This window comes from Phaethon aethereus (assembly GCF_964289735.1).
Source record: "Phaethon aethereus genome assembly, chromosome: 3".
In the NCBI taxonomy this organism is placed as follows: Eukaryota; Metazoa; Chordata; class Aves; order Phaethontiformes; family Phaethontidae; genus Phaethon; species Phaethon aethereus.
Window position 1 is genome coordinate 103,958,207 of NC_138576.1, and position 24,596 is coordinate 103,982,802.

Here is a 24,596-nt window from a genome sequence, read left to right on the forward strand (position 1 = left end):
TTTATACCAGCTAAATGTCAGAACCCACTAGGGGAAATAGAGACAAACAGTCTTGAAAGGATAGCATCAAGAAAAATGTTTTTTTCCTTGGGCATGATAGCTAGAATAACTAAAACTAACACTGTTACACTGATTAAGGAGACTACTGAAGAGCCATAGGAAAACTGAAGTACCAATCAGCTCCTCATTGTTACAAGGCAACACTGAGATGGAGAACCTGCCGAAATTAAAGCGCTCACAACAAGAATTTCTCTGCAGAATTGCTACCATGAGTCTGAGAGTGCCTGTGCTCAGCTCAAGGGCTGTCACAGCCACTCGTATAGACATTTTCCTCAGGGATGTTCTGTAGGTCACATCACCAGTCTACAGTTATGAAGTGTTCCTCCAGCAAAACCATCAGCACTTTGCTACTATCTGAAGCGGGTGAAAAAAGCTTCCTTCCTTTTTTTTTTTGTCTTTTTTTTTTTTTTTTTTTTTTAGTCTTTCAGCCTAAATGTCAGAAACTGACATATGGCCACTCCTTCCATTGCTTTATCAGTGCAACAGCAAAGTAATATGTGAAAGCCCTGCACAGGAATCTGCAGCCTGGGTCCTTTTTATGACAAACAAATATTTAAGGACAGGTCTCACAAGGCTTTTTTGCTTGATCTCATTTATGTTATTTCAGTCTGTAGCTTTATATAAAATGAAAAACTCTCTAGGGAATTAAACAGGAAATAATGTTATGTTTTTTCCACTGCATCCAGTAGTTTGCCTACTTGTCCTCGAGTCATTAAGCAAAATACTTTAAATACTTTAAATTTGTAATAATACACTACACAGGTTTTCATCAAAAGTAATGTGGTTTTATGTTTTTACCCAGATATTTCACTTGGCATAATTTTCTTTTAATAGCTAGGTTGTGCTTTATAACATAGGCATAAAGGATCTCATGAAAATTAAATTCTTAAGCACTGGTGAGATGTGTATATATGTTACAGGTTTAGTACGTGTCACAGATAAATACAGACACATAATTAGTTGATGGTACAGATTTTATAACATGTCATTAAAAAGTGGACTGCTGGAATTGTCTTTAAGATTCTATTAACAATTCATTAACTCTCTGAACTATTTAGGCATGGAACCTTAATATATTTAGTTTAGAAATATTTTCTGGGCAACTCGATCCAATAGGAGAATAAGGGTAGTCAAAGGTTAAAACAGAGCAGTATTGTGGTTTTCAGTGTCTGAGTGTTAGTTCTTTTGCCAGCTTGTGATCTGTTCCTAAAGAAATGAGCAAGAATTAAGGAGGAGTCTAGATTTCCAGTTTTCTCCCTATCCTTTCTTCTAATTATGGAATTACCAAGCAAGCATCAAAACAGCATCTTCAATTGCTTCACCATCCTCTAAAACAACTGTTGCCAAAAAATGCTGCATGGATCACCAGATACTCACACAGTACTTTCTGGTGGTCTAAGATTTACTGAGTCACTGTCTGCCTCTTTGCTGCCTGCTATATTGTATTAGAAGCTGTTGAGAAAAGTGTATTATACTTTCCAACTGTTCATGTGAAGAATTGCCATTAGCAGACATACCCTGTTCAGTCAGCAGTGAAAGCAAGAGAACCCTGCCCCAAGAAACTATCTAGACACACCAGTTCAAGCTATTCATGGTAAGTCAGATGAAGCAGTTTTCCTCAGTGCTGTACAAAGGTTCTGCTGTCTGCTTCTGTCTGTCCTCCTGAACTCTGAGGATGTAGACTTAAGGAAAATAAACAAGGAGTTCCGACACCAAAACCCTCAGCCTCTCCCAGTGCAGTTAAAGACAGATCCTTCTGGCTAGAACTCATCAGCAAACTTCTACATGCGTTGAGGGCAGCTACGAGAGACGTAGGTACACTAATACAATGCATTTAAAAGCATCCATTTCCTTCTTTTCTCCCCCACCCGCAACCATTAAGTAATAATTAAGAGGTGGAAGCAGAACGAGTATACTGACCTCATCGACGTTCTCAAATGCATTGATGACATCATACGGCAAGCATGAGAGCAGATCGATCACAAACCAGGTCTTCAAGTAATTCATGCGAATCAGTTTTGGGTCAGAGATCACCTCTCCTGCTGGCCCCACAAATGTGGTATGGAAATTAAGCACAATGTCTACTAGAAAAATAACATCTACAATGCTGTCGACTACTAGCCATGCCACATTGTTTTGTTTTGTTTTAAAGGAGACATTGTAAGGGACCAAAATAGCAGTGTAGAAAGTTAAAATCAAGATGATCCAGTCCCAGGTAGTCTTGAAAACACAATAATGCAAAATTATATGCGGCGGAGTCTTTGGTGCCTCTTGTTTGTACTGCGGGAGGATTTCAGAGCCCAGCTGCAGTACCTGTAGTGACAGAGATTTCAGGAGAAAAAGAAAACATGTTTAAGTTTTTTAATGTTATTTTTCACATTGTAGATTCTCAAGCTCAGTACAACAGTTCATAAAAATACGTGTCCATTAACTCCTTTTAACACTGCCAAATGGTAAGCAAGACAGGGTAGGTATTCTGTTATATAAATCAGTATCAACCTAAGAACAATTGTTTCTTTTAATGCCATTAACTATTTTTTGACACTCAGCCTAATGTGCTGGATGTCCAAGACCTATAGAGAAGAGACAGCTCCTTCAGCAGTCTAAATTATCAGACAGATAAATGATGGGAAGGTAAGCACTTGCAAATAGAAATCAATGGCAAAACCAGGAACAATACTTCAACTTCTGAGTTCCAGTCCAGCACTGGGACCACTGGACCACATTGTTTTTCAACATTGTCTATTTAACTCTTCACTATACTGTATCTGAAATAGTCTTATACTACAATCTATCATAAACGCACAGGCCTTTGTTCCTCTTCTCTGGGCCATGCAGGACCAAAGCCCATGGATAACCATCACTAGCCTCAATGAACTCATTCTGAACTTGAATTTTCACTGAGAGAAGATCAGTGTCTTCACTGTTTGATGGTGTACAATGTGGTTAGGTCTGAATTAAAAAAAAAACACTACAGCAAAAGATGATCTGTCAGCATGTGTTTTAACTCCTGGACCTCAAGCTAGGCACATGCTCCAAATGTTTTGCATAACTGCAATCACGACCAGTGCTGCCCGTTTTAAGTCTACTATCTCTCCAGTTCTGCACACTAGGGCAAAAAGAGTATGATCATGTATTTAATTCTTGGGAATTAAAGCTTCTTTTACATACCTATGAACAAGAATGTGTTTGTTTATGTCTATGAATATACATGAGGGTGAAACCAACCTGAAGGACCTGTCTCCAAATAAAGACAAGTTAAATTTTAAAATGAAATTTACCCTGGGTGAGTTATGGGTGAAAACTGAAAGGAAGATGGAGGTTTGCTCAAGTGAGATCTGTTTGCTAATGCCAAACTCATAGAACCTGTGAGAACTATTTAGGAGCACGGTTCCTTTTTCACATTTATTTACACACAGTTCAGAGCAATAGGGAGCAGAGAAGGAAATTAAATGGCCATCTTCTCAGGGAAAAGATCAGACAACATGGCTATAATAGGAGGATGTCTTCCTTTCATGCTCCTTATCTCAGCTTTTCTAACGTCAATTATTTAGACGCGGATTTTTATCTGCAGGCTTTTCTGAGTGCTTTTTATTATTCTTTTTTTGTGAACTGGTGGGCTTTTTTCCAACAGGTTAAGCCAAAGGAGACAAAAGAAAACAATCAGCTACAAGCGTCCTAAGTGGACAAAACAGCCTCAGATCAAGTTCCTTGCTGCTTTGAACCTGACAAAATCACTTACTCTTGTGCACAACAGGGGTCAGACACTGTCAGATCACAGTTCCTTGCACATGTGTAAATGACAATGGGAGTTGCAAGCCTGCTGACTTTGAGCCCAGTATGTTCTCCAGAAGAGAAATAGCATGACCTGCTCAGAGAGACCTGCACGTTAGCACAGAGGCATCAACAGTTTGAAAAAAAAATAACAGAGGACTTAGTATTTTTGTTTCACTGAGTTTCTAGAATGACAGCAAAGAAGGAAAAGGAACATTTTCCCCTAAGTAGAACCCTTGCAGACCAAACTAACACTCAGACATGTCCACTGCACTATTAAGTACTCTGCCACTCCTGACCCTGATTCACACAGGTTCTCCACGCTACCAAAAAAAAAAAAGATTTTTTTTTTAAAGTTGCCTTGTGGTAAGAGGAGCTGGAAGCAGCACGAGACAAAAGCAGTCTCTTCTCTGCAGAAGGCACTGGCCAGCCAATGCAGTCCCCTGAAGTCAATGGTAGTGACTGGAAGAGACATAGGTTGTGTACTGAGCTAGTACGTGTACTCAGTGTCATTCCCTTCAGGGCTTGCTTGCAGTCCCACTGACAAATGTTAGGATGTCTTTTCTCAAGAAAAGTTCTACCCCAAGATCAATATTGCAAATACCTCCTGCCTTCCCTTTGAACATCACAGCTGTACCTGAATCAGTTGGAAAGCACTGAGCTACTGGGCTTTTATGAGAATTGGGATGAGTAACAGCTCTAACATAAGATCCCAAGCCTGAAATATGCTTCACTGGGCAGGGAGAGTAATATTCAGTCACTAGAATAACTGACCAGCAAAACCAAGCACTTTCTATCACGTAGTAACATTTTTAAGTCAGTTAACTGGATTTCAGTTGTAATGCTGAGATCTTACTAGTACAGGGAGATTGCACCACCCCTTAAATGCAATGTGAAAACATAATTGCTTCTTTTGCAATCATATGTCTCCTAGAGCTCATTTTCTTATCCTCTGATATTATATGAAAAAGTCAAACATTTTGGTAACCATTCTAATCAGCACAGGAACCTCAACCATGAAACACCGAAAAAAAAAGTTATTAATTCTTGTCAGATTGAGTCTTATATATACACATATAAGTTCTAGACTGAGAATTGTATAATGCATTCCATTTTGGCCACTGCTGGTCTCTTTGTACTCCAAGAACTTGTGGTAATTTTGCATCATCCAAACTAAAGTTACTGGAAAATGTACTAATATATTCCCATATACCTGCACAATAGGAACAAAGGCAAGAACAATCTCTATTTGGCAATAAAGAAGGGGCTAAATTATGGTGTCCATTATTTTGCTGTAAATAAAAAAAAAATTACAGTAAAGCCGGTGGAACTGCAGAGATGTAAAACTGAACTGAATGCAGAGAAAATCAGACTTCTAGTTTCAACTCATTAAGAAAACAAACAGCTTTGCTGCTTTGGTGTTTTAAAATGTCATCACCAAGTACAAAGCACTCTCCCCTAGCTTGTTTGAAGTTCAAGGGCTACAGCACAGGAAAATAAAAGAATTGATGTCTCCTTCCCTTTTTCTTCAGAAAGGGAATGTACTCTAAACTATCTGAATGGCTAGTGACCCTATTAAGAAGTCTTGAACGTCTGTTACCACCTGGTTAAGCTCTACCAATGGCTATTTAAAGTGACCACGGGCCGTGGCTTTAGCTGGTCCACAGTGGAAGGATGTGCACCAGCACTGTGGGCATGAATCGCAAAAGGAGGGGCAGGGAGAGGGCAGGAGATGGGCAGCAAAGAATGACACAGGGATATCAATCACTCGCAAAGTGGGGAGAGACACCTGTGGCAAGCCTGAGGTGTCTTCAATATTTTGTTTGGGTAGGGATAACAAGCTCTAGCCCTGGCTCCCTCTCACTACATCACTAACACACACCTTGTAAAACCACTCCACCTTGCTGGCATTGCTAGAGAGATGAACTGTCATTTCACAGCTTGAGATGGCAGGAGGGCACTGTCCCAGCTCACACTACCTCTCCCAGGAAAGGCAGCTTGCTTTACAAATTGGCAAAGGTCTTGCAGCCTCCATGACTGCCAGCCAAGAGCTTTCATAGGCACCAAATTATTTTCATTGAAGGAAGAGAAAAACGCCTATTATGACGCTTAATTCTTTCCGAGAACAAGCATGTGCTTTTAGCGTTAAGTACAACAAGAGAGCTCAGTGCTGTACTGAAATAATGGAAGGAGGTCCACAACGCTTAGTGCTAAAGATGTAGGTTTTGTCAGGTTGCTGCACTGAAAGTTAGCAGAGTTCTTTTCTCCACTTTTCTCTGCTCTTTTCCCAACAAAGGCCACACACAGTCTATTTCTTCACCATCCTTCCAGACACAGACATATCACCCCTGGGTCATCAGGAGATTAAGAGCTATTAAGAGCCCACTCTCTACACCACATAGCAAAGAGATGTACCTTCTGCTCTATTCCAAGGTGCTCCTGCTGCAGCCTCTAGGGAGAGCAGTGCCAACCTAAGACACAATATTTGCTGAAGCAATCAGGTGTGGTTACCCACCCACACGAACTAACTAGATTCAAACTGCTAGTAAAGGTGCTTCTTCTGGAGAGAAGGAAAAAAAAAAAAAAAAACACCAGAAGATGAATATAAAAGTAACCATGAAGAAAATGTACACAACTATATAAACCAATATGTTGAGCTTCCACCCATGTGCACTGAACAAATATTTCATTACTATCATTTTCTAAATAACAACTGAACAGCCCTGGTTTTGGAAGATTTTTCCCTATTGTGCAGTTATAGCGTAGTAAAAGAAATATTTGTTTCAGAAAGTTATTTATGAAAGTATTATTCCAATTACTTATGATTCATCAGCCACTACAGTTGTATTATCTGCATTTATTATTTGTGGTAAAGTTGCATGATGTTTTAATAGCTCTGTAAAGCTGAAGAATATTAGTTCAAGAGCAGAAATTACAGATTTCATCATGGGTTTCACAAGACTATTCATCTTTTTTAACATAATAAAATAAACAAATTTTATCCTAGATCTGTTAAAAAATGGTGAATATATCACCAGTCAAGACTCAAAGTGCATCAACAAGTGGTTACAATTATTTATTTATTTTTAAGACTGCATGACTGGGGAAAAAAAAACCCCATACAATCATTCATTTTCAGCTTAATCTCTCCCTTTTGTGTTTTCAACCGCACATATTTGCTTTCTCTCACTCTCTCTTGCTTTTGTTTTCACAGGCACCCAGGCACCCACACAAATTGCTCCCAAGTCAAGGGCTAGGTGCTAAGCCTCACCTTGAACTAGAGTTGAACGGCAGTTACAAGTCCCTGGTAAACAAGGTTTACAAAAAAAATGGCAGAAGTTCCATTATTAAGCAGTGCTGCTAAGCACCATTACAATTTTTCTGCTCTTATTTCTCATAATTATCACATTTTTTAAACTATGACACAATCTTGTTTACCCAGAACTGTCTGGTAAACATAGAGAATACATCAGCTAACACCACAGGTGCAGAGGGCATGTGACCAGGAAGAATGGTTCCTACAATCAGCTCCTTGGTGATAAAGCCAGAAATGTATCAGTTACTTTACACTCTTATTGCAAAAGGTACTCTCAGAGTTACCCAACACCCTGCATTAATCGCATAATTAATTTAAGCAGTTTTCATGAGACTGCTATTAGAGAAGTCAGGCCAAAAAATCTACACATACTGGCAAAAGTCAGAGAATGAGGCTTAACAGACACTGCTTGTAATACCCATGGCCTGTGGACAAAACAACATAGTTTGTCATTAACATCTTTCTTGAACTAATATTTCATAAACGATAAAATAAATTGTAAGCTTTTGTGGCAGGCTCGTGTTTTGTATTTGTACATCACCTTGCCCCACTCAGGTTCTACAACACAACTTGCTCCTCAGATATAGAAAAATACAAGTGATAAAGAACTAAGAGCAACACAAACAATACTCCAATAAATGAAGAGCCTTCTTGAGCAAACAAGACTGATGTGAAATGCCATAGTCAGTAGGAAAAGAAAAAGGATGAATTTTAATTTGAACTTAAGATTTCAAATAGGCTACTGCAGAGATAAAGAAAAAAAAAAAAGGTTTGAAAATACAACAGGGAACAGTTAGAGATCCCACATTCAATATTATTGAGAGATATTTCCAGAATAAGAAGCTCAGCACCCCATATGTCTTCAAAGGAAGAAAAGTGGGCTTCTCTGTATGATTGTCTGCACTCTGTTTTTCTCTAGTGCAGTTGTATTGACTTAAGTGGAATTACGGCAGATACACAACAAGGTACCTAACATCACAGCTGGGGCTAATGTTCTTTTTAAAATAATGACTGCAATATTCAGTTGGCAATTAAAGAAACTCATTTCAGACATGTAAACTATACACTTGCCCTTTATTATTTATAATGAATCAACTGGCTGTGCCAGTTAGAATACTTGCAAAGACTTGTTGAGCACATCAGCTTGCAAGAAGTTTCAGTAATGTATAGTCACTTAAGTCCAGACCAAGGTTCACTGAGACAAACAGAATAACCTCAGACCTTTTGCCTTACATTTTACCGCCTACATTTTAGCACGAACTAAAATTCAAGGGTAGACATCTAAAGAGAAGGAAGGATTATTTGATGCTGAGCTTTGAGTAGAATTAGGAGGGAGACTACTCCAAATTCCAGGACACTAAAGCAACCTTAGGGTAGGCATGTGATTATCACACGGTACTCCTATCCAGCATAGTGTCCATGTGGATATCTGCCCCTCCCCTGTGCTAATACGATCTATGTTATTTCTGTACTTCCAACAGAAATCAGTTTTCCATTCTTGAGTGCATCTGTATTAAAGACTGAATAGGTAACTCCTGTCCTTGGGAATTTCATCATCACACGTGATAACAGTAGAGGTCTAGGCAGGAGGAGTTTATTTTGCATAGAAACTAAGACGTATCCAGGGCAAAATTAACAGCGTACTGACTATATGGAGACCCCACGGAACCCAGCAATGGCTTACACCTCCAGCTACACAGGAAGATGAAGAATTATTGACATGAGTCACAGCTGCTGTCATGGCATTCACAGCAAAGGTGAAACAGGAGTGACATGTTATGTTGGCTGTCATTAACCAAGACCTTCCCTAAGCTGATTTTACACCAGTGAGACACTGCTACTGGCCCAGGAGACAGCTACAGGAAACTTGGGACAGTCTCTCCCCCTCGTGGCGAAAGCCCTAAAACCCTAAGTATTTCAAGGAGACGCCTTCTCTGGCTGGAGCTTTTCTCAAAACTGAGAGTCTACTTAAGTCACAAGGTTTCATTTTCCTAATCTGTCTGCAGCGTTGCTTGTGGCATCTTACAGCTGTTCTGTCCATAAAACCACCAACTCAAACATATGTTTTAACCAGTTTGTAAAGCAGGATTGGGACCCCACTGAAAAAGAACTAGACATAAATGAATGCAGAGAACAACCATGTCAAGGATTTTCCAGAATTTCCTTCTGTACTACCCTGAGTTTTTCTCACCTCAATTTTACACAAGTGAATAGTCCAAGATCCTACTAACATTGAGATTCTCAGACGAACAGAAACTAAGCAAAGAAGTATTACTTTCATAATAATGCCATTGTAAGACTTTGCGGAGATACAGAACACAACGCTGCAATTAGGTTACATGAAGTCTTTTGGACACCTGTTTCCATCCACTGTCACGGAACACATTTCACAGCACATGTGCCACATTCTGAGCTCCCATGCCTGCCACCAGGTTTCAGATTCCCAGGGAAAGGGGGAAGGACAGGGCTTGGCTCATGCAGAGACACCATACCCACAAAGGCTAAAATTATTTCTTTACTGTCTCTCAGGGAAAGAAAACATTACCTCAGCAAGTCGCGAATGCTTGTGAACATTCTCTCCTTTCTGCACGCTCGGAGCAAGCTGCTGCAGCACGCCTCGGCTGCTTGTGAGGGCACGGGTCAAGCGAGCAAACTTTCCCCAACCTTGAGAAAACATGCAAGATTATACACATTACCAAAAAAAGGTGCAGGTGTACCACATAAAGACTCTCAAAAAAAAAGTTAAAACAGAGCAATTTGCTTTAATACTGACCACAAGGGACTATGATTTAACCAAGTACCAGATAAAAGCAAGTCACAAAACAGGTGCCAGGGTGGTAAAATAATAAAACCCACGACTGCAGTGACTTTGTATTCAATGGCTTTACAAGAGTGCTGTTACATGAATGGCATCTTTTGTAAGGATAAATGTCCACTTTACAATAATCTTCTATTAAATCCAATGGCCAGATTTAGATCTCATAGCACTGCAGAAGACACTCCAGACTAATCAAGATGTAAGACTAGAATCACGCACAACGAAAATTACAGTTGCCTGTAACAGAAGTGAATCTGGCCTCAGATGTATCAAGCATAGATCTGGCATAAACAGAGAAATACACATAAGATAATACAAAGCAGAGCAGAAAAAGCAAAACAAAATCATTAATTTTATCCTCTCTAAACAAAAGGGGGAAGTATACAAATGGATTTTCTCAAACTCTAATAAAACATTTAGGAGCTTCTGGCAGAGAAGTCATACACTGAATTTTAATTCAGGATATTTTTTACAGTCCTTTCAAATACGCCTCAAAATAGAAGACCTTGAATGACAAGTCATAAGAGCTAGTTACAACTATAACCTGAGCAGTACTTTGCCATAACAGAAATCAGGCAGAGTATACATCTGGATATTTTTGGTACTCTGAAAGGAAAGTATCAGTGTGTTTAGTCCCAATCTTGAAAAATGCTAGCACCACCTGGGAACTGTTGAGCAGTCTCACCTCCTACTCCAACTGAGGATGCTCAGCACTTTGGAGATGCAGTTCTTAGTGAGAAACTCGTTCTGGAAAAAGTTCCCTCCACGTTATGGTTGTATCACCAAAAGAAATTATACTATTAGCAGTGACTGTTTTTAAAGTCCAGTCTGAAGTTTAGCCTGCAAGTGATCCATGACAAGTACAGGGTGGTTAAAATACTGCCTGGTGCTTTGAACATATCCTTGCTTGGCACCTCACTTTGATGGAGTTTGCAAGAACTTATTTGGTAATTTGAGAGGTAAGCACAAAAAATAAACAAATTACATTGATCCAGTATTGAACAAGGTCTTCCAGGGCAGACCTGAAAAGAGAGTTTAACATTTTCTCCTTTACAAATATGCAAAATGGTGTGTTTATTAAAGGGAAGGACCAAATTCATCAGACCTCTCGAAACCAAGAATAAGACTGAATATTTTCTTATGACTTAAAGTATGTTTTAAAGCAAATCTGTCACTGGTAATTTAATAGCCAAGTTGAGTAGAATTAGACACTACTTTTGGACAGGATTCAGCAACAGGCAGGTTGAATGATTTCCATCTAGGAAGCCAGATCTTTCCTGATAAACCCATGTAAGATTAGCTACTATACTAAAGGACTATTTCTCAGAGAAATAAATCAACATGACAGAAGCTCAGGTGAGATCAGTTTGTATTTGTTACAAAACTGACCAAAAGCACTTGATTTCTCACAATACATTTCCATGGAAGGTAATGGTTTTTGGTCTTTTTGTGGTAGTTTTTTTTTTTTAAAGATACATTTATAGAGAGTATTCTTTCTGTACTGTACACAAAGAAATCCAACTACAATTGGTGAGCTAAGGCTTGAAGTCCTTACTACCTTCTGAGTAAAGCCAGGAGAGGTTAGAAGAATGGATCAGGTGGGAGAAATCATTCATAATGGCTCATCTTCAGCTAATCTAAATCAGACTCACCTTTGTAAAGCCAACACAGCTAAAGCAATTTACACCAACCTAAAACTTTGCTTTCGTGGAACTTTGATGCCAGCACTACTATGTTTTCTTCGTGTTTTACAGTATCATGGGAGAAGGCTATCAGCACGGGTGTATTTTCAGTGATATAAACCCAGGCTGACGAGGCCCGAGGGGTATTTGTTCCAAGCGGGTACAGACAGCAGGCCCTCTCCCAGGCCCGGGAGGCGCCGGCGGAGCGGGCGGCACGGTGGGCGGCGCGGCAGGAGCAGCCGCCCGCGGCGCTGGCCGCGGTGCTGAAGTGAAGGCCGCGCCGCGCCGGCTGCAGCCGACCGGGGCTTGCTCGCAACCGGCAGCCCTGGCGACGGGCAGTGAAAAAGACGACCGAGTTCGAGCTGCACATGGAACTCGGAATCTACCTCCCTTACCAGACACAGAATGTTTTTAATGCCAGCGAACATAGATGGCCCCTTTTACTAACTCAAAACAGACTGATGGGTAGGGCATTTCCCTGGGAGATTCAAAATTTGATTCAAAACCTGAGGACAAACTTTTGAGGGTGTATTCTCTTCCTGCCATCGAGTTTTCTAAGAATCGGGCTATTCAGACACAGAGAGGGGAGGAAAAGGAAGCCTGAGCTTGCTTATACAAAAGCACTGCCAGACATATTTGTGCCATGGGTTGTGGCTATGAATGTTGAGCACCTTTGGGTACCTCCTCCTCTTCCTACAAGTCACATCTCCTTTTGAAAGGTACAGCTTAACCCATTCCTCTGTCCTCAGCATGCCCTATAAGCACCTCCCCTGCCCTATATGTTGCAAATCTCATTTCTGAGTGCACAAATGGTACGTGAATGAACTGTTCCCACCAACATAAGATCTCTTACCACCTACTCCAAACTCTGATCTGAAAAGAATCTAACTGTATAACCAAGAGACTGTGTATAGAGGCGGGTTTTTTTAGCTTGGCTTTTCAAACCAGTGCTGATCTGAAAATGGCAGGCTGGGAGTATATACTTTAACTTCCTCCATACAATGGATACAACACGAGAGCTCCACTTGGAGTGACACACACCATTGTGTGATGAAATGACTAAAACCAGGCACTGAATCACTGTGCAAATGTCCCAGGTATATGAATCTCATCTTTAGGACAAAACACTCGCCTCTGTGTACTGCTTTGCTTTTTTTTTTTTTTTTTTTTTGTGAAAGATAAAAATGTGGGAACTTCAAAGTATAATTATAGTAGAACTGCAGATTGTGGCATAGGGTAAAGAAAATGGAAATGAAAGAGAATGCAAGAACTAATCCTAGTGAATGATAACTTCTCCAGTACTGGTTGAAAAGACAGCAGTACCTGTTGAATTCATTGCAATTTTTCCTCCAGAAGCCTAAAGACAGACATAGCCTACAGCAAGTCAGATATTTATCCAGTGAAGAGAGGTCAAATAATGGACTTAAGCCACAGGAGAGAACATAAGCATTAAGTTCTAAGGGTCATGGAGCTGATTACAGGAAGAAGATGGAGCTTTCCAAGACAAGAAACTAGGTTTGGTTTCAGAATGGTATAGGAATATATTGATGTTAGTCCTGCTAGGACAGGGGGACCAGATGATACAGATTAGAAGTTCTCTTTCAACACAAGCAGTTAGTATATCCCTATACCCCTACATCCATTCTTTTCCTCTTGAAATGGAGAAAATATAAATTAAGTTGAAATCTAATGACCCTAGGTGATTCTCATATAGGCAAATATATTGCTCAAACAGACAAGAGCTCACATTGCAGAGAAGACAGCTTAGAATTCATGAACAAAACATAAAGCTGGATTCCAGCCTCATGGTTGGGCTTGCTTGTGCCTCTGTCTTTGATTCTAACACGTTTTTATCACTGTTTGGTCTCCTCTTCCAGTTCTGCAGAAAACATCATGCAAGGACAAAGCAATGAGATGGCACTAAAACATCTCTAGCTACAAAAGGATGAAGAGCCTTCAAGATTAACACCATTGATTTCAGCCGTCCTGCATTCCATGAGGCTCTTTCAGTTTTCCACCATTTCATTGCAAAAAACTGAATAGAAACTGCTTCTGAAAACACCCAAGAAGACAAGATGCCTACAACAGGGACAAAAGCTGTCCCCTGAGCTTTGTTTCATGGGGAAACATGGCATTGAAATACACCTTTGTGATGTGATGTTTAACTCATCAAGACTTCTCTTCTTTAAGGGATGAAGCTTCATTTAACAATGCACTTAAGTTGAAGAAATCAATTTTCTGTATTTTGAGGTGAGCATGATCTGTTGCTCAATCCACAACATTTATTATTTGTTTGTAGGTAGCTATTTGTTTCCTACCACTCTCCTCAATTTGATCATGATGACTAGTAAATTCAAACATTAGGAACTGTGACAATTGCAGAAGCCTTGTTATCAAGCTGCTCATCCATGACTTACACAATCCCTAGGGTTAAAACAAGGAGCCATTGCCTGCTAGAGAATAAGCTCGTTTGGTCATGGGTCTATTGTTCACACAGAACTGTGTAAATGCAAGTAAATCAGGATTCTAGCAGTTCTTGCCTCCACTCAAACCACCTTTGTTTTCTTGCATATCAAAGATCCCTGCTCTCTGCAGTCTTAATGCTCCTTCCCTTTGAAACTTCATGACTAAAACAGTCTTATTTTTCCATCTGGACTGGGAAAGCATACCAAAGTTTTTTAATATACTCATCACTTCCCTTTCATTTGTTTCCTTTTTTAAGAAAACATTTCATCTAGATGAAAGTAGAGTATAACTTAATCAAAATATTTCAAACACTGGCTCTGCTCATCTAAATACATCTTTAAAAACAGAACAAAAAATTAGACAGCCACAAAAAAACCCCCACACAACAGAAACAAAAAGGAAAAAAGGAAACACTTGGTGTTTTCCCTGAATTAAGATGAAGGCAATCAAAATATTATTTTTTGTGTAGCCCTGCTTGTGATGCAAAGGACAGCTTCACTGCAAAATGAAATAAAGCTTCTTCTGCAGAGGAGATAACTGATGATTGCTACAAAGCACAGGAGGTTACAACAGCTAGGAGGCTAACAACCATTCTCCCATATGACTCAGTGATGTTAAATTTGATCACCTTTTTGTATAAAAACAAAGTATCAAAAGCAAAAAATTGGGATACAAAGCATAATTTCCAAACCTCTATAAAGCAGCATAGATGCATCTGAATATGTTCACATTGTATTCATACATACAAAACCTGTTCAGGTAAACTTCTTACTAGCTACTTGGAATACATGCACAGATTCTATTTGCACAAATTATTGTTTTCATAAAGCAATACATTCCACTTTATACTATACTCTATTCCACTATTCTCAAACATCTCATACTTTGTGTTAGACCTCAAACCAAAAAAGACATATATAGCCAAAATGCATGAATTCTAAATATAGCATATACTCTAAAAATGAGCTAAGAAGATGACCTATCACTTCACAAGCCAAATTTAGCTATGCTATAGCTTGATTTTGCCTACTTCTGTTCAAGTAAACCTATTTTTTCCTGATTTTTTATAGGGGCAAGCATAAAGGGAAGAGTGGAAAGAGGCTGTTTAAAAATATTAAATCATCATCACTGACACACTATTTTTAAGTTGTTTTATTTAGAATGTACTATTTTTAAAGCTGTATTTAAAAGCAAGTTTACTTAACTTCTATGGCAGTCATAAAATAAACATCAATAAACTATTCTGAATCAAATAAGAAAGAGATTATAATTAGAATTCTATTTGTTATGTTATTTTAGAATTTTAGAAATTTTTTTTTTGTTTCATCCATTCCTGTGTCTGCTATTGTAATAAAAAAAAAAATCACTAAGAATGAAAAATAGTACTAGGACCTTCTGAGTCACCTTTGGATAAAAGTTGCCTATTCATTTCTGTGTACAAGTCTAACACCTGTCATTAGAGCTCAACACTTTTCACTCAAGGAGTCACTACATCTTTTGCAGCTGAACAATCATGCTTGAAATTGCCAGCAGGTGATAGAAAACTAAGATATACCACAGATAAGCAGGTTTAGCCTGACAGATTAGTTGCTCTTTAAATTGACCATGTTCTTGTCTTGTACTACATAATATTTTTCTTTACATAAACATACAGGCATTGATTTTGAAAAACTCAAACACTTTATGCAAATAGCACATATGTTAATAAAATATCTGCATTTGCAGGCTTCCTATTACATCCTAAGTGGTCATATGCATAGGAAACTGATTTCACATATAAACACAGCCGATTGAAGGTGAAAGAAGGAAAAATAATTGATTTAGCAATCACTTTTCAATTGTTTCAGTTAAACAACAAACCTCTAAGTTCACAGTTTTAGGTGATCAGATTAGGAGTTCAGTCAGTTTTAGAATGAGAGAAACATTCCTACGAAAATTGCTATCCTTCAAAAGCAGGCTACAAAATTCCAATGTAATGTTGTACATGGTGCAAAGAATATGCCCTCTTCAAAGCTCAGGTCTGTAAAAGCAACATTTCGTAGAAGACACTAAAACAATTTTACCCTTTTTACATCTTCCAAAAATGTTTTTCCCCCTCCATGAATCCTAGAGCCCACTGCAGACAATTGTCTGACGCTCCATACCTGCCCCTCACAGTATACAATTGCACAATGAGATCTAATATTAAAGACATGATCATGCATGTAAAATTCTTTAATTGTTTAACAAATCTGCTGTTCTTTTCCAAGGAATTGCTCATCCAGCCGTCAAGTGACTGATACTATATCACCTCCTGAAATGCATGCAACAGAATTCCAAAGCTAGCCTATAGCAAGTAACTTATGAAAGAAAGAAAAGCGGAGAAGTAACTTCCCTAGGAAGTAACCTAGGGAAGAAAGAAAGGTTAAATTAGGGATTAGAACAGAATGTTTTTATCATGTTTGATTTGGGTATACAGTGACAGAGAACTCTTTACCAGCATGCAACTGGTGCAACTTCATTCATTTTGGGAGATTCAGAAGCAGTATTTAGAAGACTCATTTAGTGCATCATCTCTTCCGTACATAAAGTCACAGCACTCAGGGAAGAAGTAGAGAGCTGTGAATCAGTGGCCTCTAAATAATAAGTCCAGTTCTTCTGCTCCACCTGCAACTCTTGATAGTCACTTAGCCAGTTTCCACGGGACAGATGAGAAATTCTGCTTATCATCTTAACTTCTCTACAAGTTGGTGCACTTATTTTGTGCTTATATTGCTTTAGATATGGAATTGCTAAAAATTACCATAATCACTGTAAGAATAGCATGATTTCAAATTCCAAAGGGGATTTTTTAAAAAACTTCTTTGTTCCCTTCCTTGCAAACAAAAAAGTCACAGTGTTTCCTTGTGTTGAAAATGAAGGACAAACTCTTTTCACAAGAGTGCATATCACACAAACAAAGAGAAAAGGCATAGCTAGCACCCCTGACTGAAAAGTTCTACTTATGGACTGACTAAATGAAGCAAGAGCCTTCACGCCTAGCAAATAAACAAGAGCCAGCTTTACTGCATCATGCTGATTTATCTTTGCTGTCCGTCCTCATCAGGATACAGTTAAGACCACTAGGCAGGGAAAAAAATACTGTAGACCCAACCTTTCTGACAAGATACATTTTTTAGTTTTATTAAAGCAATGAAGAACCAGACAGCATTAAAAAGAGAAAAAAATAACCACATAGCTTGGAAGAGGGTATGTTTGTCAAGGTTGTACTTCCTTTTTCATGGTAACAGGTGTTTCCACTTTGAGAAACTACATTTTTTAAAGAATAACATTTTGAGAATAAATGTAAATCAGTTCACCTTCACAGTAAGCTTCCTGTTTAATTTAATACTACAAATATTATTAAATACTACAAAAATGCAAACAACAGGAGAACTTACGTCGTCTTTTACCCCAGAGGACGCAAGTCTGATTCTCCACATGGATAACAAAGGTCTATTTCTGACAGGCTCTGAACCTGAGTGTAAGTTTATACCGCTGTCACAGCTGAGTTTGCTTCCAGGTTTCCAGGGTGTAACTCAGCAAAGGGTTAATAGCAAAACACAGCAATGCTACTTCACTTACCAGGACAGCTTAAACCTGACTCAATTTAAGGTGATGGAATCTCTTCACATATGTCAAACGAAACTAGTCCAGAACTCTAATATAACATGTACCGTAATAATGGTAAATAAGATCAAGCCAGGCAGAATGAAATTATTCAGATCTTTGTTAGATTCAGACAGGGTTAATTCCTCAGTTTTTGTATACAGTGTCATGCACAATTTCTACAGGGTCCAAGACCCTTCAGTTCTCTCTGACATCAAAGAGGCTGTTTAGCAACACTGTGACTCCTTGAAGGCTATGCTGGAGTGTGGATTAATAATGAATTTAAAAGGAAGAGTGCACCTATTTTCTAAGTAAACTCTGCTTCCTGAAGCAGCTGGGGGGTTCATTAGCAATGACCCTTTCCAGTGCAGGCCAGAGCCAATTCACTTAAGAAACCAGCAACCATTCCTTGCACAAATGTAGTCCCTGGTGGCATAGCTACAGGCAATTTCAACAGATAAATCTTTGGCTTTGGTATTTAAAGGACTTCAGCTCTTCCAAGACCAGGGCAAACAAACAGAAGCAGCATAAATATATAATTGTGAAGAAGACAAACCTTTACATGAATCATCCTCAATGGGCTGCTTGAAAGCCGTTATGTCATTGAAAGTGCAAAGAAATAAAACCACTTTATCCTGCTCATTTCGAATTGGAGCAATTTTCACAAAGAACCAGACAGGTGTTCCTGGAAATAAACATATCAAAAAGTTGGTCAATGGTAGGCAGAATAGTAAATGTGCTAGTTTAGATGTTTACACTTCAAAATCAGACATCTGTAAATGTTACTTTAATGTTGGTTTGGGGTTTTTTGCAAACACCTATTAGGAAAAATGACAGCGCAGCTGACGAGTGTTAGTTAAGTTCTCCACTCTGCCTCTGCTTAGCTTTTTAATCTTCAGGAATCACACAGTATTTCTGGGTTTCATCTAAAAAGGGAATACTTCAACTTATGAAGTGCTTTTGTGATCTCCTGAAAGAAGAGTGCCACATATGTGCAAAGGGTGCACACAACACAGTCTTGCTGGTTCTGTGGAGGACTTGGGGACAGGCCAACTGTGCCTAGACCATGACCATAATACAGTGCCTCAACTCAAAAGCATGACCAGTTTGGTTGACCGGGAGCACCATCCCCCAACAATTACATCAGCCTATGCCCAGCTTCAAGAGCCAGGGTCTGGGAGCTCTGGTCTAGCTGGAAAATCCTCCCATGCAAGGGAAATCCTTTGCAAGTTGCCTTTCAGCTTGCCTTGTTCTGAGTCTGCTCACAATCATGCTAGTGTGAAGCTAGACTCCACTGAAATCAGGAAGGAAGAAGCCATCAGGACCAGGCCATGGGCTGTGGATAGGAGTAAGTGGTACTGCATAGAACTGTACTTTTCTAATTACTGCAGTAGATAAACTACTAATGAAAACTGCTGGAGAGATTACAGCCTGCACATCACAGAAAAAGATGATCCCAGATAATGACCTTTCAGATGCTGCTGCCAATTTTCCCTGACATCCATCCACACAGATCACCTTGAGGAGAGAAACTGTCAGTCAGCCCTGCCTTTCTGTATTTCTGGCAGTTCTGCTGAGGCTGCTGAAGACCCTAGTGATAGCAATGAAGTTCCATGTAACAAGATGGTATCTACCACTCTCATTTAACAGGAGTCACGACATCAGTGTTAGTGACGTTTGAGTATAAGCCAATTGGAGGGCTCAGAACAAAGCAGCTGGCTCCTGTATGTCATAACATGGCCTCCCTGAAGACAGCATTTTTTAGTCTAAAGTCTGAACTTTGATCTTAAGACGATAACTCCTCCTCCAACTGTGAGGTACATGGCAATCAGGAGACTCCAGGATCACCAGGCCTGTGCCTGCAGGGAGCTTGTACATGAGTCTTCAGTGCCCCTACAGCCTCAACGATGATGAAAAAACTCAGCATTGCTTTTGAAGGCATAAGATATGAGACAGAGAGGATTCAGGCTTGCTTGCTGTGAGCAACATTTCTCAAGTGTCCCTTGTGAGCTATGCTTGGAGAGAAGGGTCTACCTACCAGCGGCCAATACAAAAATGTAAAAATCAGCAGGATTTTGACCATCTGGGAAAGCCAGAATAAACAGCACCACATGTCATTTTTGTCACTCATGCAGGAAAGCCTATTTTAGAAAGGGTGATCTTAGAAGACTACAACTTTTCTTTCTCAATCACAGGACCCTCCTCTAGGCTAGAGATCAGATTCTCCGTCACCTGAATTGCTCAGTATTTGAACGTGAGTCCTACATGGTATATTTCATGCAATAGTTAGTTATAGCTAGGGCCACTTGTGTTTCCTGACTGTCAAAGGGTCACAGGGAATCCTCAGGTAGGTAGTTCACAAGTTACTGTTCAGCAAAGCAGGCAAAGGCAGCTTTTTTCCCTACTATGTTAATATAACACACGTTGTTGCTATCAGTGCCTCACCTGGCTGTTGCCCAGCCTCTGTGCTTAGCAACCTTTTCTGGCCACAGAAAGCCCCAGCATCTCTTATGGACAACTTCCATAAATGAAGTTCAATTCCTAAGGCTCCCACTGTGCCTGCATAGCACAGGCAGTTTCAAACCCTGGCTGAGATTCCATGCCATATGTACAGCCACCTCTATAAACAGCAGGGTATACGATGCATAGAGGCCTCTGCTCAAAAAGCAGAGAAATCCAGATGGAATCACTGATGGCCATTTCTGGAGCATGCCTGCATGGCGATATTCGGGGGTCAATATTTTATTTTTTTTTCCAAAGAGTTGGCATTCCTGAACATCCCCTTCCAATAAAGTATGAGCAGACAAAAATGCTAAATGCAAGAAAAGATTCAGCAAAGTTAACTGTGCCAGTAAAATCATCACTAACTTGCTAACGAGCTTAGAAGACACCACCACAAAACAGCCAACAGCAATTTTCAAGACAGTAATGCCCTTTACACTAACTTTTCTCAGGAGCTCCTAAAATTGCCTATCTCCATTCCTTCTTGCCTACTTGTTTTTCCCATCTTTACACATGAACTATTCTGAGGCTGATAAAATCTCTATCTTGCTTTTAAACAGGCTCCTTGGTGACTAATTTCTTTTTATTTTACCCACTTCAACACCCTTCACTGCTACTGCAACTTTTTAATCATCCAGGATCTCCCTCTACAACCTTGCTTTTTGATCTCCTTCTACATGCACCTGCTTTTTTGATTAGGGATTTTTTTTCCCCTCCCAAAACCACTTTGTATTGTTTTGCTACTTGAAGCTACAGCCATTCTTCTACAGGCTGCTCATAATATTAACCTTCATAGCACTGATGCTGAATTACACACTCAGCTTCATCTCTGCCTCTCACAGCTATAAAAACTTATTACCCTGCTTTTGAAGATGCCGTACACATCACAGAAACAGAAAAGATGCAATTCACCCTCTTATTCTGGCTATTTGTCAGATGCATGCTGTCATCTTCTCTTTATGATTATGGTATGATATGTTTTTGCAAGATTTTTCTAACATGTTCTGAATGCAGCAAGAGGAAAGACTTTTCCAAATAACCTGTAGAAAGCTGCTGCAGAGCAAGGAGCTTGTATCAGCAGGGTTCTTACTTTCTGACTCCCTTGACTCCTACTCCTGTGCTGCATTATTTATAGTAAAAAGGAAAACAAAACACTGTTTTTTACCTAGAACCAAGTGTAGATCTTAGTGAAGTGCCCCAGAAGAAACAAGAAAGAGCCAGATATCCTTGATAGCTAAAAGTTTTTTATGACTGTCACTAATTGGGTACCCTTATAATTTCCAGAGCATCAGAGTGCCATAAACAGGGTGTATTCCAGGGCAGAACGTAAAATCAAGGTGGCACACGTCGTCTGCGTAAATCATCTTCCTGTTTTGGATCTACATAGTAACACAGCAATAGCAGAAATAAGTAGATTAAAAATTCTGCTAGGCCATGTATCTGCCTCCCCAATATTATTCTGTATTTTTCCCTCAGTGTGTTCCTCACCATCTTGTCAGTCTCTTTTGTGAAAAGGACACAAGTGAATATAAAAATACAATCACGAGGTAAGTGCTCACAGTGCTGGGTTACATGGGCTTTCCACAGTGCCCTGCAACCAGGAGCTCATTCATAGCAGAATTGGGATCTGAACTGTGGGAACACACTGAAAGGCTCAGCCAAGATGTGGCTGTGCTCAGCTTTTTTCCTGCATACTGGTTTAATTATCAGAAGAATTTTACTTTTTAAACATTAAACAGTTTATTTAACTATTAAACAGGAAAGCTTAAAGTATAAACCACTTATAAATCAGGTCGGAAACTAGAATTTCAAGCTCTTACAGGCAGCCCTCATACTCTTGGTGTCAAAGCGGATGTCCCTGCTCAGCCAGACAATCACTACTGGCAAGATGCACAAAGAAGGCCATTTTAATGAAAAAAATGTGATTTTCTGATTCAGTCTATGGGTTATTCAGGCAGTGAAACTGCAGCATGTTTCAGAGCTCTTACAGCAAAACAAGAGTAACTTCCCCATATGCCCCCAGTCTGCATTGATGTACAGCCATGCAGAAACTGTTTACCAGTGTTTCCAACAATACATCTACTTTCATTTACTTTTTGTGTTCCGTCCTGGCAAGCTCTCTCACTGGTGAAGTTCAGTGATAATGCCAATGCACAAAGAAGTAAACACTCCTGAGCCACGTTGGCTTCTGTTAGATTTGGAATCAACAGCAAAAGAATCCAGAGTTTGTCTAGTGGCCTAGGACCAATCCTGCTAGAAAAGGGAATGTTACTTCAAACCTGGGGGCAAAGCAGTGTGAAGAACTGGGAAGAAATGAAAATCTGCAATGAACTGCTGACGGTAGCCATAGGACTAGCCTGTCTCATGGTACCAAATTTATGTAGCTAATTCCAGAATTAACAGATGCAGCTCTTCACTGGCCTGAACACAGAATTTACAGTGTTGCCATAAAGGCAAGGCAATTTTAAGAGCTGTGATTCAAGTCCCAAGTCTTCTCCAGACTAACACACAGTAAATGTCTCCACACCTTTTAATTTCCCATCTGTAACACAAGTACTACTGTCTCTTCCCTCTCTTTTCCAGTCCTGTGTATTTCAACAGTGATATGTTCAGCCCCTTGCTGAGCATTTAACATGCGATTTAACTTTGGTTGAGGTCCTTCAGAAACTCTCATAGCATCAAAGTGAATGAGATGTTAAAGGTCTATTCCAGCTTCTCCCCCTGAGCATACTGATGACCTCTCCTTCAGTTTTCCCTCCTGTCAAACAAAAATAGGCTATAATGAAAATGAAAATCAAAATCACTGTCTATGCTCTTTTCCCATACCTTGAACCATTTAACCAAAGAGGTCAGCTGTTTTTCAAATCTACAAAAAGCACATTGTTTAAATGAAACTACAATATGCAGTTTTTCTTTCCACAAAGTAAAACAAAATTCGTTTATAAATACAATGAAAAAAACATGTTTTGACAATTCAGCTGACATCTTCACTGCCCTTACTGAATGGGCCAAGTTTCCTCAAAGCAGCCCCAACCTCTGCATTACTTAGTAACATCTCAATCAATCAGTCATCAGGCAGGTATTGCCCTGAAGGTAAACAGTCAGGCAGAATGGAAATGAAAAGGATAGAAGCATGTACTGTGTCTCCACCAATTCCTACACGCAGCAATGCGGACAGCAGGACTTCAGTTACATGAACATCATGGTTGCCCATTACAGTCACCCCTTTTGGGGTTTCACTTATGCCCAGGTACTCAGAGAGATTGTTTCTCTCTATCCCACACAGACCAAATAGTTTGTCCAATATCAAATAAGCAATCCAGCTGATGAGGTGTGATCAGAAAGGTTTAGGCAAGCCACTATATCCACCCAGATTTTAACTAGGAGCACAAAGGAGCCTGTGACATTTGACCATGCAGAGCAAAAGTCTTCCTATAGACTCTACCTTCTAGCAAAAAGTGTGCACTGAATGCGAACAAACCAACTCAGTATGTAGCTCACCACTCTGTGCCAATACTAACAGACCTTAAAATACATTTCCAGCACTTTAAAAGCTGTTACCTTCATGTTTTTCCACATCTGGTGCTGCTATGCTCTGGCAGCTAATGCTTCTAAAGGTCAGATCTTTACATGCTAAGATAAGGAAAATCAATTTCAGTCCCCAAAGGTGGAATCACTAAGCACAGGGTTTATCCTATGACACAAACAACACAGTAGGAAAAAGGTTCAGTACACACCCTTGTACTGCAGCAGCGTCAACATGGTTTACCTGATTCCGAGTTCTCTGAAGAACAGAAAGTGAGTATAAGGAAGGGGGAGACACAGGGAAGTCTTGAAATCTTCTTTCCATTTACCCCAGATAAAATATTTAAGGATTACTACTGAGAAATCCTACCATTCTGTATATGTTTGAGGAGATGACAGCAGGTCTTGCTTGCCAACACATTCAAAGTTGACAAGATCAATGGGAATTATGAGTTTTATGAATCCAAAATACTTAGATTTGACCTTGTTGAAGGTAACTGAACTCATGCAGATGGATTTCACAGAAGAGGAGATGCAGGTGTACATACTGCTTGACAAACATGGAGCTAGATTTCAGTGGGAGGCTCAGGAGGATACATGCCACTTTACTCCAACACCCTCATTCTTTCCTGCATCTGGTCCTATGCAATGATTTGGTTTAGCAAAGGTTTCCATCTGGAGACACTAGAGGCACAGCACACACAAATATAAATGGTTTTAACCAATAAGAGTTATGAGACACTCTCCCTAGTGGTGGGCAATCACAGGTCTACCACCCTGAAGTGAATTTTGCTCTCTGTAAATTAGGATGGGGTTGTTTGTCTGT

The 24,596-nt window shown here is 39.7% G+C and overlaps 1 protein-coding gene across 1 annotated transcript in view; it reads right to left on the reverse strand.

Moving 5' to 3' along the window:
• The window catches only part of KCNH1 (potassium voltage-gated channel subfamily H member 1), a gene marked incomplete at both ends in the record, with an annotated part of 191,477 nt that overhangs the window by 149,696 nt on the left and 17,185 nt on the right, over window positions 1–24,596 (reverse strand). Inside the window, 3 exons of the mRNA XM_081997292.1 lie at window positions 1,981–2,373; window positions 9,696–9,814; window positions 18,300–18,428. Coding sequence (XP_081853418.1) covers window positions 1,981–2,373; window positions 9,696–9,814; window positions 18,300–18,428 — 641 coding nt within the window. The remainder of the gene's footprint in view (window positions 1–1,980; window positions 2,374–9,695; window positions 9,815–18,299; window positions 18,429–24,596) is intronic.